Here is a 17,074-nt window from a genome sequence, read left to right on the forward strand (position 1 = left end):
TGATTTAAACATTCTTATATTTCTTTTTTATGGAGTGAGTATTGATTTGGTATTGTGGATGTTAGTGTTTTTTTTTGTATAAACTTGATGGAAGTTTAATTTTTTTGACTTGACACAAAGCTAATATGCGAAGTAAATAAAATTAAATGGAGTACCCACCCAGCAACCAAGACAGTACTTAGTGGGAGATACGCTCTACAAGTTGCAATGTCCCTTTTAAGCCACCAGGCATCTCCCTCGCTTAATTTAATTAATTCCCCTGATTAGCACCACCCCAGCTTTTAACCCCAACCCCGTCAGGCCATCGCCACCACTCGCTGTTGCGGCGATGCTGCGTATATAAGCAAGCTAAGCAAAGCCACGGAGCAAACTCGTTCGCCTTCAACCAACACCGTCACGCCGCATCAAAGGCTCCATCCACCAAAACATTAACAAATCACAGCCGAGGCGACCGCCAGCGAGGAGTGTGCCCCCCGCCGAAGCCGCAGGCGCACGAGCTCCAGCCGCGCGAGCCGGCCAGCGAGGCCGGCCGGAGATCCCCTCCGGCGCCGCCGCCCGCCGGCCAATGCAGCCGGACTGCCCCGCGGTAAGCAAGCCCCCCTGCCTCGGCCCGGTCGCGCGCGGTTGGTGTGATCCGCAAACCTGCCGCTACTGTTCTGGATAACTGATGCCCTCTCCGTTTCTCTCTCTGTATCTGCGGAGTAGTTCATCGGTTCCCGTGCTAATCTGTAATCTCTCGCCTAGTTCAAACAGTGCCTCTCCTGGTCTCCTTTCTAAGAAAAGGCAGCGAGTACTACTGGGCTGGGTGCCGTGGGATTTTGATTGGGTTGGGTGGCACGTGACGCGAGTACGCTTTGGTAAAAGTTGTTTGGCTTATGCACTTGTCCCGCTGCTTTTCGCAGGACCTGGTGGTGAGGATGCGCAGGCGTTTGAACCGCAGCATGGGCACGGCAGGAGGAATTTGATTCCTAATCAGAGGCGACTTGCTGCAGTGAAAGGCTGTGATTGTTTTCTGTAATGGAGTCTCGGATGGACCAGTACGAGATCATGGAGCAGATTGGGCGCGGCGCCTTCGGCGCCGCCATCCTTGTGAATCACAAGATCGAGAAGAAGAAGTACGTACGATATAGTAGTTCTTTTTCCGTTCCAAGATTCTGTTTCCACCCTTCGAATGCAGGTGACAGCAACAGCGTGTGTGCCTGTGATTTGATTGGCAGGTATGTGCTGAAGAAAATCCGCCTTGCCAGGCAGACGGAGCGCTGCCGCAAGTCCGCTCATCAAGAGGTTTGTGAAGCCCTTGGGCTTTGTTTGTTGATTGATTGGTGCTGTTTTGGGGAGGAATTGATTAAGTGGGAAGTAAATTGCAGATGGCTCTGATTGCTCGACTACAACATCCTTACATCGTAGAGTTCAAAGAGGCCTGGGTTGAGAAGGTTTTTATTTTAACCTTTATTTTACCTTGCTTGTTGGGTTGGAAATTTCAACTGAACTTATTTACTGACAAGGAGAGTTATGCAGGGTTGCTATGTCTGCATCATCACGGGCTACTGCGAAGGGGGGGATGTGTGAGTGTTATTGGGCGCTTTGGAGTTCAGTTTCTTGTTTCCATGTCTCTTAAATTGTATTTTGTTCTTTAATAACAGGGATGAGCTGATGAAGAAGTTAAATGGTACTTACTTTCCTGAGGAGGTATGAGATAACTTATCTCTAATTTTCATCTGAATTAAATTAAAAATAAATCCAACATCGAGTTCATAATACTGATTGATCACTGATTGTTCCTCAGAAATTGCTGAAATGGTTCGCACAGTTGGTATTGGCTGTTGACTACTTGCATTCGAACTATGTGTTGCATCGTGATCTGAAGGTAAGCAACAATGGGTATAGTCATCGCCAATTATTTTATGCAGTGGTATGGTTGACAATTGTTCCTCATAATTGCAGTGCTCCAACATATTTCTCACCAAAGATCATGATATACGCCTTGGTCAGTTCCTGATTACAGATAGTACAGTACTGCAAGTTATTTCACACTACAATTTAACCTTTTGTTTTATCAATTAACATTTAACAATCCATTGTTTTGCATGCAGGAGATTTTGGCCTAGCCAAGACTCTGAAGGAAGATGATTTAACTTCTTCAGTATGATCCTTTTTCCTATTTCCTCCGATGACCTCTGCTTAAAACATTTGCATTGCCATAGCCTTTCCTACTGTTAGAAGGGCATTCCATTTATTGAGCTATTAATACCTCTCTCATATGTTACATCACCAATGACAGCATGATGTTTGTCATGCGCATATACCTCATGCTATTTATCGTCTTCCTCTTCCCTTATTAACCACAAACAATGTAGGCGCGTAAATTCATCTGTATTGTGGAGTACATAAAGTCAGGATCATTTTTATATGCTCAGACTCTTGCTGGATACTAATGCTATTATGTTTCCTTTAGGTCGTCGGAACACCGAATTACATGTGCCCGGAGCTGCTTACAGACATTCCCTATGGATTCAAGTCGGACATTTGGTCGCTTGGTAAAAATAATTAACATCAGGCTAATGTTTCTGTACTATTCCTAGATTACCACATATTTGCTTATGAATTTAATATAACTTTGTCTTTTACAGGATGCTGTATGTATGAGATGGCGGCCCATCGACCTGCTTTCAAGGCTTTTGTGAGCTCTTACCTGATATATTTTTTGCTTGAGAATCATTGCTATCCTGGGTGGATTATAAGTTGAATATTTACCTTTTCCATCTTACATTCCAAATGGGCTCGTATCCGTTATAGTTTTTCTGGCTTAGTAGTTTAATACTCCTATGTTGAAGAAACTGCAATATTTTGGTAGAACTAGCTAAGATCTGGTTAGCTCTGTAGTCCACCCTGCATATTCTCTTACGGAAATACTTTGCAGATACTATACAATACAAAATGGAACATAAACTAACTCTGCATGTAAACTTATTTCCTATGTAAAGATTCTTTTTGAGACAATATTCAGAAGTGCTTTAGGCCAAATTACATGAACAAAGCAATTACCATGGGATATTGCCTAAATTAAGTAAAAAGAACTAAATTAGTATATCAGTTCATAAAGATGGCTGCATGCATCGATTGATGCAGAGGCCGGGGGTTTAACCTCCTTTTCAAAAAAAAAAAATCAGTTCATAATTGACATGTACTGACTCACATATAACTATTCATATTTTAGAGCATTTGAGCATTAAAGTTTTTTTTAATTATTCTCGCAACATTTCAAGTAACTTCTATATAAGTTGGTCAATTATATATTTGCTTTTGTAAAAAATATTGCTAATGGTGTTTATGATTCATCCAAAGATAACTATTTAGTTACATATAGTATCAAAGTTTGGAACATATGAGGTATCCAAAATATTGTCTACAAGAAAATGGTGAAATAAAATTAGTATGATCTGGTAAAACTCTACAATAAAAAATCTGCAATGTTGGGTTTCCTGGTTGTTACTTGGTGACGCTACTATTTGCAGTTTTCTTTAACAAATCAGTGGACTTACCCGATTAAGAATGCTTGCAGGATATGGCTGGATTGATAAGTAAGATAAATAGGTCCGCGATGGGTCCCTTGCCTACCTGCTACTCCTCTTCTATGTACGTGCACTTTTCTTCATAGAGTCGGTTGTGTAAAAGCTATACATTTGTTAAAAGTTGTCTTGTCATTTGTCTCATTTCAATCACATGATCTGTAATGTGGTAATCATCCTTGGTTCTTATGCTTCAGAACCAAGTAATGATTTGGTAGCATCTGTACTGATGTTGGTGTATTACAGTTTATGTCTCTTTTAAGTCGTAAGTGTGTGTCCTTTTTAAGTCTTATCATTTGTCTCATTTCAATAACATATTTTAAGTCATCATCCTCAATTCTTATGCTTCACAACCAAGTAATGATTTGGTAGCTTCGCAAAGAATATACCACTCTAATGGTTTCCCCTTTTGCTGTTAAATACAGGAAATCTCTTATCAAAATTATGTTGCGGAAGAATCCTGAGCATCGACCTACTGTAAGCTACTATGAAGCTGGAAACCTTCTGACTATAGCCTTGTCTCTTTCCACTCTTTCTTTCGAAAGGCCGTAGCTATTCTTTATTATGAAAGAACAAGAGTTTACAAGTACAACATGATCTCTGAATAAAATGTAATGTCCTGTGAACAGGCATCGGAGATTCTGAAGAACCCATATCTGCAGCCTTATGTTGATCAATGTCGTGCTCTTTATGATGCTTCAAATACCATGCGAACACCACCGAAATCATTGTCCACTTCACGGAGCAGTCAGAGAAGCATGTCTGAAAGCCAAAGCAGCAGCATGTCTAGTAGTGATATAGACAGCACACTATCAAGTGACAGAAGCACATCAGGTGGAGCTGCAAGTACTGACACCAAGGTCATTGATACTCGAAGCGTTCATGATGTGGATCGAGATAACTCAGATGAGAAGTGGGCAACGCCAGAAGATCTCAGAGGCAACAAAGACCTGAAAAGACAAGATTCATCTAAATCCATGGATCAGCATCACAGGGGTGAGACTAAGCAACCGAAAATCATTGAGAAGATAATGACAACCTTAAGAGAGGAGAGCAGGCTTAGAGAAAGCAGTACTCCGGCAAGAACTAGAGGCGTAAAGCCGAGTTCTGCAGTCAGTAGTAAGAATGAAGCAGAGCAACCATCAGATACTTCAAGGTTTAACAACAATGCTTCATGCAGATCAAGGTCTGGTGATGATTCATCTCATGGATTGGTCAGTACCAACGATGGATGCGTGAATTCAGTTCAAGCATCACCACCCTCGAAGCAACTGGTATGAACCTACTTCTTTTATATCATAAACAAAATCCAATTAGCTTTTATTGCTAACCACTGACTCCTGCTATTGGTCATGCAGTTACCTATTGTGGAACACCGTTCAAATATCAAAACCGTTCGGTCATCAACTCCTGAACCTGCCAAACAGGTCATAGAAAATGGTTCTGCAGTTTCAGCAAAGTCAAAAATCAAGACCCCAACTAGTGCTACTAGACGGGCTAGCCCTCAGCGACGAGCGGGGGTAGGGACAACTGGCCTCCCAGCCACTGTGCAAAAAGGAGCTCAAACTAAGGCCATGGTGGAGGGTGAGAAAAGTCCATGCCAACCTACCCATTCTCCAGATACTACCCCTGGTGATCTTCCACTTATTGTAAGGCCATCCAAAATTCCTTCAGAAGGACTGAACATCATGCCAAACAACTCACATGCAAAATCTGCTCCCCGAGAATTGTTTACTGTGGCAACTAAGGAAGACATCAGTCCTTGCTCAAGTTCAACAGTTGGTTGTGTTGAAAAGATCGACCAGTCTGAGCTATCTGAACCTAACCCACCAGCCTGCTTGATTTCATCGCACACAAGCTCAGTGCCTGATGCTGTTGCCACGGAAGACAATGGCCTTACAGCCATACCACGTTCAGAAATTAGCAGAGACAATTTGCAGAGGAGTGTGGTTAGTAATGATTCAAGCCTGAGCTCTGCTTTGGGTCCATTCATTCCAAGCTTTGAACAGGAGTTTGTTTGCAAGGATGATGTGCAATCCAGTAAGCATGGGCAGAATATGGCCACATTCCAAAGTGGTGAGGATAAATTTACTGTCCAAGAGCTTCTCTCATCGATGCCACCATACGGTTCTTCCGTTTCAACAGCAGAAGGTGCAATGTTGGAGAAGGGACCCAATTCTGTTCAGTCAATGAAGAAACAAACATCAATGAAGAAAGAAACAGGTCCTCATTTAAACCCACTGGTTGATGATGCCATTCGGCAAATCAATCTCAATGTCTGCAATGAGCAGCCAACATCAGAAAATGGTCAAGGGGAAACTCAGAACATGGATGTCAGCAAACTTCTGAATGTGGTAAGAGAAGATCTGGAAGTAAGAAGCAGCTCATGCTCATTAAACTCACTGCCTTCTACACCTCTTCCCTCAGTTGCTTCCGAACAGCATGTCTTGGGAAGCAATGCTGCCTGCAAGATACCAGCCAGCTCAGACACAGCAAGATTATCTAGTGCCATCGTCGATGTGAGATCTTACATCTCTGAGGCCAACATCGTTGTCAAGGAGGAGACATCCCCTGCTAAGGAAATGCTCGACGTCACGTCATTTAGGCAGCGGGCCGAGGCTCTTGAGGGGCTCCTTGAGCTCTCCGCGGACCTACTGGAAGACAACAGGTTGGAGGAGCTTGCCATTGTTCTGAAGCCATTCGGGAAGATGAAGGTCTCCCCAAGAGAGACGGCAATCTGGCTGGCCAGAAGCTTTAAAGGGATGATGAATGACGAAGCAAGTCGCACGTCTATGTGAGTATCTGTATCTTTGTAGCCCGGAGGGGCACTTTTTGCTTGCTCCCCCCTTGTGCTCCGAGCTTACCGAAACTCGCTTGGTTTTATAACAGCGTGTGGTTTGTGTTGCCTGGTTTTTCCTTTTGATTCAACCATTCTTTGTGGCGTATGTTGTACATAGCCAAGACTTGTAAACAGAATAAATGTCCCTTCAGTACTGCAAATGGTTTAACTTCTGCATACATCGCATTCGTCGGAACACGTGGGAAAACGTGATCAAAACATGCTGCTTTTCCGGTCTTCAAAGTGACCAGATTACTGCAGCTACTCCCCTAGAAATTGTCTTAGCACATGAGAAATAAGGTAATGTGGTATTGATGTACTGTATTAGTCAGAGAAGCATTTGTCAAAGTCACTCTTTCCCCTATAGATGTGGATCCTCCAATCCATCCACCCATCCAACCAGCCGTGCCTTAAGTTTGTCCTTACAGTTTCCAGTTAGATACTTTTAGTCTGCTAGCACTAACACAGTCCCATATACTCCCTCCATTCCACAATGTAGATCTCGGAAAGCACAGGCGCATTACATTGTGGAATGAAGGGAGTATTTGATAGGCCATCAACCCCTTAACAGTTGGACAGATCACCATATTGTTCTAATTTTTTTTAATTCCTTAGGTACCATCAAGACCTCACTTTTCTCTAAGTTGATTCTTAGACCAGACATCATTTCGAACAAAGTATAATAGTGGCTTCAATTTCCATGCCCCCTCCATGTCATCCCTGATGAATAAAATGGTACCATCGACATATCGAAAAATGGCAATCCGTTTGTAAATCAGATCATCCCTTGGGTGACTACACTTTTCATCCAGGCAATCCATTTTAGGTTGGAACCTTTTTGCTCGGCAGTCAAAGAGAAACTGGTAGTTCACCTTGTCATATGCTTTCTTAAAACCAAGCTTGATTACTACCATCTCATGCTTTCAAAACTTGATATGTTCCAAAATTTCATGCAAAATCAAGACCCCATCCATGATGTTCCTACTAATCTTGGACATGATGAGGTCAGCTTAGTAGTTAGAGCTTTCAAGAAGCTAGACTTTTGATTTTTTTTTTCCGAAAAGGAGGTCATCCCTCGGCCTCTGCATCGGATAGATGCATGCGGCCACTTTATTAAAGTAAGTTCAACAAAACAAATAGTATGGTCTGCAAAGTACAACTCACAAAAGAAGCAAAATAAAAATAAGCATATGAAAGCCACAACCGGCTGGACGAAAGGACATCAAGGACCTATCTTATTATGCAACCACCATCCAAATCGGTTGAAGATAGCTCGTGCTACCATCTCCCACCGGTTGCACCCAGTAGCCAAATGCTCCCTGGAGCCCGTAGGAGTGAGTAGCAACCACGTACGGATCTATGCCGTAGCCCTGAAGATAACCTGCAAGAAGTTAATCATATAAAGTCTGTTAAAAATCATATCGTTCCCGCAGTTCCATATAGCCCAAAGGAATGCGCATATTCCAATCCGAATACTTGACGCTATATCTGGATTCACTCCATTTAGCCACGTCCCAAACAACGCGTCAATGCTAACTGTAGGAGTAATATTAAAAGCTATATGAACGGACCGCCAAAGTAACTTCGCAAAAGGGCAATCAAGAAATAAATGTTGAATTGTTTCGTCGTGAACACAAAAGCAACATCATGGACTACCTATCCATCGTCGCTTTAGTAAGTTATCTTTGGTAAGGATCACTTGCTTATGCACAAACCACATAAAAATTTTAATTCGCAAGGGAACCTTAACTTTTCAAATGTGTATCGATCTTGGGATTGGGCCAGAATTAATAAGGTCTAAGTACATTGATTTGACCGTGAACACTCCATTAGCCGTTAGCTTCCAATTTAAGGTGTCTCCCTGATCAGATAGTTGAACGTCTATCAACCTCCTCACTAAGTGTAACCAGGAATTCCATCGCTCCCCTACTAGAGACCTCCTGAATTGAATATTCAAAGGTATCGTCTGTAAAATTGCTACGTAATCCTCCTTACGTTGAGCAATATGATACAGGGAAGAATACTGAAGAGCTAGTGGTGTGTCACCTAACCATGTGTCTTCCCAAAATCTTGTTGTTGTTCCGTCCCCAACAATGAATTTCATTCTATAGAAGAAGGTTTCTTTCGCTCTCATGAGTCCCTTCCAAAATGGTGAATCATTAGGTTTTACGATAACCTGAGCGAGTGTTTTAGAGTGCAAGTATTTATTTCTCAAGATTTGTGCCCACATACCCTCCGATTCCTGTGATAGCCTATATAGCCATTTGCTCAACATGCATTTATTTTTAATCTCGAGGTTCTCGATCCCAAGACCCGCGTGGTCTTTTGGTCGACAAATAATATCCCATCTTACCAGACGATACTTTGTCTTAACCTCGTCTAACTGCCAGAAACAAACGAGATCGATAGAAGTCTAGTCTCCTTCGTACCCCTTTGGGCACCTCAAAGAAAGATAGAAGGAACATTGGCATACTCGTGAATACCAAATTTATCCATACTGGTCGTCCTTCATATGACATAAGCTTACCCTTCCAGCAGCTTAGTTTCTTCTCGAATCGATCTTCGATACATTTCCACTCCATATTAGTTAATTTCCTATGATGGATGGGAATGCCTAGATAGCTGAACGGCAATGACCCCAGTTCACAATCGAACAATTGCCTATAACTGTCTTGGTCATCTTTGGCCCTACCAAAGCAAAACAATTCACTCTTGTGGAAGTTGATCTTTAGACCAGACAGTTGTTCAAACAGGCACAACACTAGTTTCATATTCCTCGCCTTTGCAAGGTCATGCTCCATGAAGATAATAGTGTCATCCGCATATTGTAGGATAGAGACGCCCCCGTCCACCAAATGGGGAACAAGACCACCTACCAAGCCTTTCTCCTTGGCCCGACCTATGAGAACTGTCAGCATGTCTGCCACAATGTTGAACAGAATCAGAGGCATCGGGTTTCCTTGTCTCAGGCCTTTATGTGTTTGAAAATAATGACCAATGTCATCACTCACCTTTATCCCAACACTACCTTTCTTGACAAAAGAATCCACCTGATTCCCCCATGCCCAACTAAAGCCCTTCATGTGCATGGCTTGCTGCATAAATGGTCATTTAACTTTGTCATATGCCTTCTCAAAATCTACTTTGAAGACCATCCCATCGAGTTTCTTCGAATGGATTTCATGTAAGGTTTCATGTATGACTTTTGAACTTAGACCACTAACAAGTCAAATTTTAGATGCTCGTGAGCTTATTATCCTAAGTCGTAACAAATTAATTGCAAAACCCACATCAAGCAAATGGGGATGAACTTCTGGATTTTGTCAGCATGTGCACCTTTTGGCAATAAGGTAATCACTCCAAAATTAATCCCACTCAAGTCCGCTTTATGTTCACAGAAGTCTTGGAAAGCTGACATTATATATGATGCTCTTTGAATCAAACATGTACACTTTGTATAAAGGGACATTTACATTTATGCATCTAATTTGCGCCCACTCTCAGATTTACCACTAACTTTTTGATGTGCTCAAATTTGCCCCTAAAAAGCATTTTAGGTCGCCAGAATGCCCCTCTAGCTGGTCAAAGTTGTCTGACCAAGACTTTGAAAGTTTATAACAAATTCATATGAACTCAGAAGAATGCAAATAAGATATCAAAATGTTCATAAAAATTCACCTATACGTACATGTCATTTACGTTCATCACCTACACGTGCATTTACTTGCATTCATCCTAAATAGTTTTTTAATGTTATAAACCCTAGAAACCTTTAAAGAGTGCTTTTGTCATGAACGTAAATGATATGCACATATAGGTGATGTTTTTATGGAAGTTTTGATATCATATTTTGCATTCTTCTGAGTTCATATGAATTTTCAAAGTTTTGGTCAAACAACTTTGAGCAGATGGAAGGGCATTCTGGCGACCTAAAATGCTTTTATGGATAAATTTTGAGCACATCAAAGAGTTAGGGATAAATTTAAGTAGTGGGTTCAAGTTAGAGGCACAAATGTAAATGTCGCCTGTATAAAATGCCGCATTATGCTTCGTGCCTTAAAACTACATAGTTGTGGCCAACCACGCCTCATAGAACAACTCATCCTCCTTTATCAAGTACACAACCATGGTGTTTCCTTCAAAGTCAACAACGACAACGTCAAAATATTTCGCTATGCCATTCGGCCGAACACTTGCCAGCCATGGCGTTCGCCATGGATAGTGATGACAGGGGCGGATGGTACCTAGGCATCGGCGGAATCCTGGGTGGAACGGTGGCATGCGCCAATGCGTGTAGGTGTCTGTCTAGAGTGACAGAGGTACGACAAGGCCTGGGCAACAGCCATGGTGGTACAACAGCGGTGACGGTCTCTGAGGGTGCGAATATAGAGAATAGGGGGAGTGGCGGAGTGGGAAAAGGGGGTCCAGGTAGGGTATTTTGGTGGGACAGCAGCGTCAGAGTCCGACGTGACGAGTGCTTGGACTACCCCAAACCTCTCTAGGTTTGGTTCTGTTTTGTGGGATTTTTGGACATCCGGGTCGACAATCTTCCTGACGCTATTAGATGGCCAAAATTATATGGACCGTTAGGCGATTTGTGTTGGAATTGCCACTAAAGCATCTACAACTGAACCCTCTTCCCCCTAAACGTCTGGACGGATATCCTGGATGGGGCCCGGACAAAAAATGTCACCCAACCGACCCCCCTCCCCAAATCCGGCCCAGACGTCTAGGTTGTACGACACCCCTTATATCCAGCCCATATCTGGGTTGGACATGGGGACTCCCGGATGCGTCTACCACGTTGGATCCGACAACCCGAACCCATCCGAAGTCTCTTCCAAGTCGCCCTCAACCTAGCCGGACCTGCCCTCTTCCTCTCCTTTCTTCTGCCTCGTCCGCACCACCCCTTCCCTACCTCCTTCGTCCCAACACACAACGTCGTCACCGCCGTCCCCATCCCACAACATCGTCATCCTTGCCATCATCGGACATTTTTGCCGCCACAGGATGCCATCACGATACGTCCTACTTATCCGGACATACTCTCACCATCTACGTGTTTGACCAAATTTCCGAGTTATTTTTTAGTTCTTTTTGAAGGAAATATGCCCTAGAGGCAATAATAAAGTTGTTATTTATATTTCCTTATATCATGATAAATCTTTATTATTCATGCTGGAATTGTATTAACCGGAAACTTGATACATGTGTGGATACATAGACAAAACACCATGTCCCTAGTAAGCCTCTACTAGACTAGCTTGTTAAACAAAGATGGTTAAGTTTCCTAACCATAGACATGTGTTCTCATTTGATAAACGGGATCACATCATTAGGAGAATGATGTGATAGACAAGACCCATCCGTTAGCTTAGCATGTTGATCGTTCAGTTTTATTGCTATAGCTTTCTTCATGTCATATACATATTCCTTCGGCTATGAGATTATGCAACTCCCGGATACCGGAGGAATACCTTGTGTGTTATCAAACGTCACAACGTAACTGGGTGATGATAAAAGATGCTCTACAGGTATCTTTGAAGGTGTTTGTTGGGTTGGCATAGATCGAGATTAGGATCTGTCACTCCAAGTATCGGAGAGGTATCTCTGGGCCCTCTCGGTAATGCACATCATAATAAGCCTTGCAAGCAATGTGACTAGTGAGTTAGTTGTGGGATGATGTATGATAGAACGAGTAAAGAGACTTTCCGGTAACGAGATTGAACTAGGTATGAAGATACCGACGATCGAATCTCGGGCAAGTAACATACCCATGACAAAGGGAATAATGTATGTTGTCATTCCGGTACGACCGATAAAGATCTTCGTAGAATATGTGGGAACCAATATGGGCATCCAGGTTCCGCTGCTGGTTATTGACCGGAGAGGTGTCTCAGTCATGTCTACATAGTTCTCGAACCCGTAGGGTCCGCACGCTTAACATTCGATGATGATTTTGTATTATATGAGTTATGTGATTTGGTGACCGAATGTTGTTCGAAGTCCCGGATGAGATCACGGACATGACGAGGAGTCTCGAAATGGAAAGAGGTAAAGATTCATATATTGGACGATGGTATTCGGACACCGGAAGTCTTCTGGGGGTACCAGGTGCATATTGGGTCACCGGAAGGGGTTCCGGGCATCCCCCGGCAACTATATGGGCCTTAATGGGCCAAGAGGGGGACAGACCAGCCCCTAAGGGGCTGGTGCGCCCCATGTAGGCCAAAATAAGGGGGAAGGAAAGAAGAGAAGGGAGAAAGGAAGGGGAGGGATTCGGCCTCCCCCTTCCTTCCCTCCTCCCTCCTCCTTCCTTCCCCCTCCGGATGGATATGACCTCCTACTTGGGGCGCCCCCTTGGCTGCCTCTCCTCCCCTCCAACCTATATATATGAGGGGGGCACCTCTAGAACACACAACAATGATTGTTAGCCGTGTGCGGCGCCCCCTCCACAGTTTAGGCCTTCTGTCATATTGTTGTAGTGCTTAGGCGAAGCCCTACGTGGATCACTTCACCATCACCGTCACCACGCCGTTGTGCTGACGAAACTCTTCCTTGACACTTTGCTAGATCAAGAGTTTGAGGGACGTCATCGAGCTGAATGTGTGCAGAACTCAGAGGTGTCGTACGTTCGGTGCTTGATCGGTCGGAACGAGAAGAAGTTCGACTACATCAACCGCGATGTCAAATGCTTCCGCTTTAGGTCTACGAGGGTGCGTGGACACACTCTCCCCCTCTCGTTGCTATGCATCTCCTAGATAGATCTTGCATCAGCGTGGGAAATTTTGAAATTGCATGCTATGTTTCCCAACACTTTTTTGTAGGCAAACAATGGATTTGTTAGATGTTGACTATGAGAACAAGAACCTGACAAATTCATTTACAAAGAGTTCGTCGATTCACTGGAATTGGATGACAAAAATACTGATGTTGATGATGAGCATCTAGGTAGAAATAATGAAGAATCCAGTGGAGCATATCCTGAGATTCAAGGGTTCAATAAAGGGCGTGAGAGTTGTTCTTCGAGATAGGATCGCTCGCGCATGACTTCTCTATAGTGACTACTGATGAAGCTATGTACCTAGGGTAGGGTCATAGGCCTGACCTAGACACCCTCCCCTAGGACTCCATCCTAAAACTAGAAGCATTCGAGGGATAGCATCATCCACTCGACTGCCAGGCATTCCACTCGGAAGATTCAAAGTCACTCGACCACTACAATTATCACTCGATGGACAGAAGATCTAAAGTCACTCTGCGTGACAACGGTCGGACGTTTACTTCATATACTTAATAGGCATTTATGTCACTTAATTGCTAGCGCTACCAGTAACGCCCCCCTCTTGATGTACCTTAAAACCCTTGTAACATAGGCTGGCTAGGGGCTAGGCGCACTCTATATAATCCAACCCCTCCACTGGCACAAGGGTTCACACCCCCTGTAAACACACACATACATAATCCAGTCGACCGCCTCCGGGCATCGAGACGTAGGGTCGTTACTTCCTCCGTGAAGGGCCTGAACTCGTAAAACTCGTGTGTACAACTTCGCCATAGCTAGGATCTTGCCTCCTCATACCTACCCCCATTCTACTGTCAGTCTTAGATCCAAGATATTTGGCGTCCACCGTGGGGCCAGTGTCTTAGCGACTTTTTGGTGGAGTTGCGATTTTTCCGATTCTCATCATCATGGTTTCCACCGGCGGACTGGTTGAGGGTCGCGAGATCCGTCTCGGTGCGCTCGTGTTCATCGCCGGCGACTCCGCCTGGCTCCAGGAAGCTCCACTCGACGTCGATGCGCTCCCCGTCCGCGGGGCGACTCACTTTCGCGCGTGTGTCCGCGGCGTCCTTCTCCGGCAACCGTCGACCCAGTATCGGTCAGTTCCTATGGTGTCCTCGTCCCTCGCTATTCGCCGGCACAAGCGTTCTGGTCGGTCGCGACTCCAGCGGTGGGTGAGACACGCGGTGGCCCACCAGTCGTTCACCTCGCAAGTCGCGGCAATAGAGCCCGACGAAACTCTCTACGGCCTGTTCGACCTGTCGACTTGCTCCGTCAAGACCGCATCCGAGTGCGACAGCAGCGATCCCGCGGCAGAAGTCTTGATGGTCAACGGACCACCCAGTCCTCCTGGCTTCCCCCGCGACGATGGTGGTGATGGTGGCGGTGATCCGTCGTGCGTTCACGAAGAGTACCACCCCGAGCCCATTTCTTCGCAACGGAGGGAAGAGCTTCGCCGCCGCAACATGGATGCACTTCACACTCCTATCGTTGGAGAAACCCCCGAGGCCCAGGCCTTGGAGGAAGCGCGCCTGGCCAACCTAGCTGAGCGCACTCGACTAGAGAACCTGCAGCGTGCACTCGACGAGCGTGCTCAGCAGCGGATCCCTGAATCCAGTCGACGGCAGCTTTTTCCACGTCAAACTCAGGTATACCACAGTCCGATTCAAAATCTCACATCTGCGGCCCGAATAGCAGAGTCAATCCAGCCCTCCCAGTCGGAGGCAGGCAGAGGTTTGATGCAGATCCGGGCCTTGCTCCGAGTAGCTGGGGAGCAGAACACCATAGTGTCTCAGTCGTGGAATAGGATTCATAGCAGGTCTGTGGTGACGGATACAGTACAGTCAGCCCACAACCCAAGATCACCCCCTCGGCGTGAGGGATGTGGGCACAGGCAGGATCAGTACAGAAACCATGAGCAATATGATCACCGCCTCGGCCACGACGACCGCCGTCGAGTGCCCACGCCTCCTCCGAGGAGTGGGTCATATGTGCCTCGGCGGCATGATGACAGACGCCCTCACAGCGGCGAGCGAAGAATACTAGTTGACCCAAGGGAGTCAGGCTTTGATGCGAGATCTATTCTCATTCAAGGTCTGGTTGACAGGAACAGAGCACACAGAGAAGGCCATGACAGAGATTATCCGACTGGGGGCAGAGTGCACGTTTCAGGTCTCAAGTGTTTTAGCAGAGCCATTAGGGCCGCAGTGATTCCTCCCAATTTCAGGTTGGCGACTGGAGTCAGCAAGTTTACGGGTGATTCTAAGCCTGACACTTGGCTTGAGGACTACCGAGTAGCTGTACAGATTGGTGGTGGCAATGATGAAGTCGCCATGAAGCACCTTCCTCTGATGTTGGAAGGCTCGGCCAGAGCATGGCTGAATCAGTTGGCACCCGGCAGCATATTCAGTTGGGAGGAACTCGCCCGAGTGTTTGTTAGGACTTTTGAAGGTACTTGCAAGCGACCAGTGGGGTTGACTGAATTGCAGAGTTGTGTGCAAAAACTGAATGAAACCCTTTGAGACTATATCCAGAGATGGATCATGTTACACCATACACTGGAGAATGTGTCAGATCACCAAGCAGTTTGTGCTTTCAAGGAAGGCGTTAAGTATCGGGAGTTGAATCTGAAATTCGGTCGGACAGGAGATATGTCCCTGACTCGGATGATGGAGATTGCCACCAAATACGCTAACGGCAAAGAAGAAGATCGACTCCGAAGTGGCAAGCACAAAACAGTCGCCCAGGACACCGGTGGAGGTACTTCCAATCGGAAACAGAAGCGTAAGGCGAGCCAGTTGCTCCTAGTGAGGCTTTAGTTGTGGCTTAAGGAAAGTTCAAGGGGAAGCCCAAAGGGCCCTGGAACCCCAAGAAAATGAAAGATCAAGACAGAAGTGATGTGTTGGATTTGCCATGTCACATTCACACCAAGAAAGATGAAGAGGGTAATCTGATTTATCCCAAGCACACCACTCGGCAGTGTCGACTCCTGATCCAGCAGTTCTGAGAGAAACAACCCAAGGAGAAGGAAAAGGAGTCGGACAAGGATGAGGATGAGGATGGTTTTCCCAACGTCAACTCCACTCTGATGATTTTTGCTGATGTTGAGAGCAAAAGTCGATTGAAAGTTATCAACACAGAAGTGAACATGGTTGCTCCGGCAACACCAAGTTATTTGAAGTGGTCCTAGACTGCCATCACATTCGACCAGTCTGACCATCCAGCACGTATAGCCACCCCTGGGAGGCAAGTGTTGGTGGTTGACCCAGTTGTTGAAGGCACTCGACTGACTAAAGTGCTGATGGATGGCGGTAGCGGCCTGAATATCCTTTATGCTGAAACCTTGAAGGGAATGGGAATTCTGATGTCCAAGCTCAGCGAAAGCAATATGAGTTTCCATGGTGTTATACCCGGCAAGAAGGCTGAATCACTCGGCCAGATCGCCCTTGATGTGGTTTTCAGTGATTCCAAGAATTACCACAAAGAAAAGTTGATGTTTGAAGTAGTGGATTTCAAGAGTGTTTATCATGCCATTCTGGGTAGGCCTGCCTATGCATCTTTCATGGCTCGACCATGTTACGTGTACCTCAAATTGAAAATGCCTAGTCCCAGAGGAGTGATCACTATCACTGGCAATCGGCAGAAAGCAGAAGAGTGCTTCCAGAAGGGCTCAAAAATCACCGATGCACAAATGGCAGCAGTCGAAATGCAAGAATACCAGAAAAATACGGATCCGAGTTGTTTGCTGCGCTCCAAGAAGCCTGCCGCAGATTCTGCATTTCAGTCTTCCGGTGAAACCAAGCCGATTCATATTCACTCGACCGATCCTAATGCTGCTCCTACTCATATCTCAACTTCACTTGACAGCAAATAGGAAGAAGCGCT

The 17,074-nt window shown here is 45.2% G+C and overlaps 1 protein-coding gene across 1 annotated transcript; it reads left to right on the top strand.

Annotated features, from left to right (window-relative positions):
* The first annotated feature begins 328 nt into the window (after positions 1 to 328).
* On the top strand, positions 329 to 6,587 carry LOC125519830 (serine/threonine-protein kinase Nek4). The gene is made up of 15 exons (XM_048684609.2): positions 329 to 586; positions 903 to 1,115; positions 1,218 to 1,284; positions 1,368 to 1,433; positions 1,519 to 1,565; positions 1,644 to 1,689; positions 1,787 to 1,867; positions 1,945 to 1,987; positions 2,094 to 2,143; positions 2,456 to 2,537; positions 2,631 to 2,680; positions 3,563 to 3,636; positions 3,995 to 4,046; positions 4,199 to 4,843; positions 4,928 to 6,587. Exons 2-15 carry the CDS (start codon positions 1,018 to 1,020, stop codon positions 6,365 to 6,367), a joined length of 2,841 nt encoding a protein of 946 aa, XP_048540566.1. The 5' UTR covers positions 329 to 586; positions 903 to 1,017; the 3' UTR covers positions 6,368 to 6,587.
* Positions 6,588 to 17,074: the final 10,487 nt, after the last annotated feature.

The sequence above is a fragment of the Triticum urartu genome, chromosome 1A (assembly GCF_056163025.1).
Source record: "Triticum urartu cultivar PI428250 chromosome 1A, HENAU_Tu73, whole genome shotgun sequence".
NCBI lineage: Eukaryota > Viridiplantae > Streptophyta > Magnoliopsida > Poales > Poaceae > Triticum > Triticum urartu.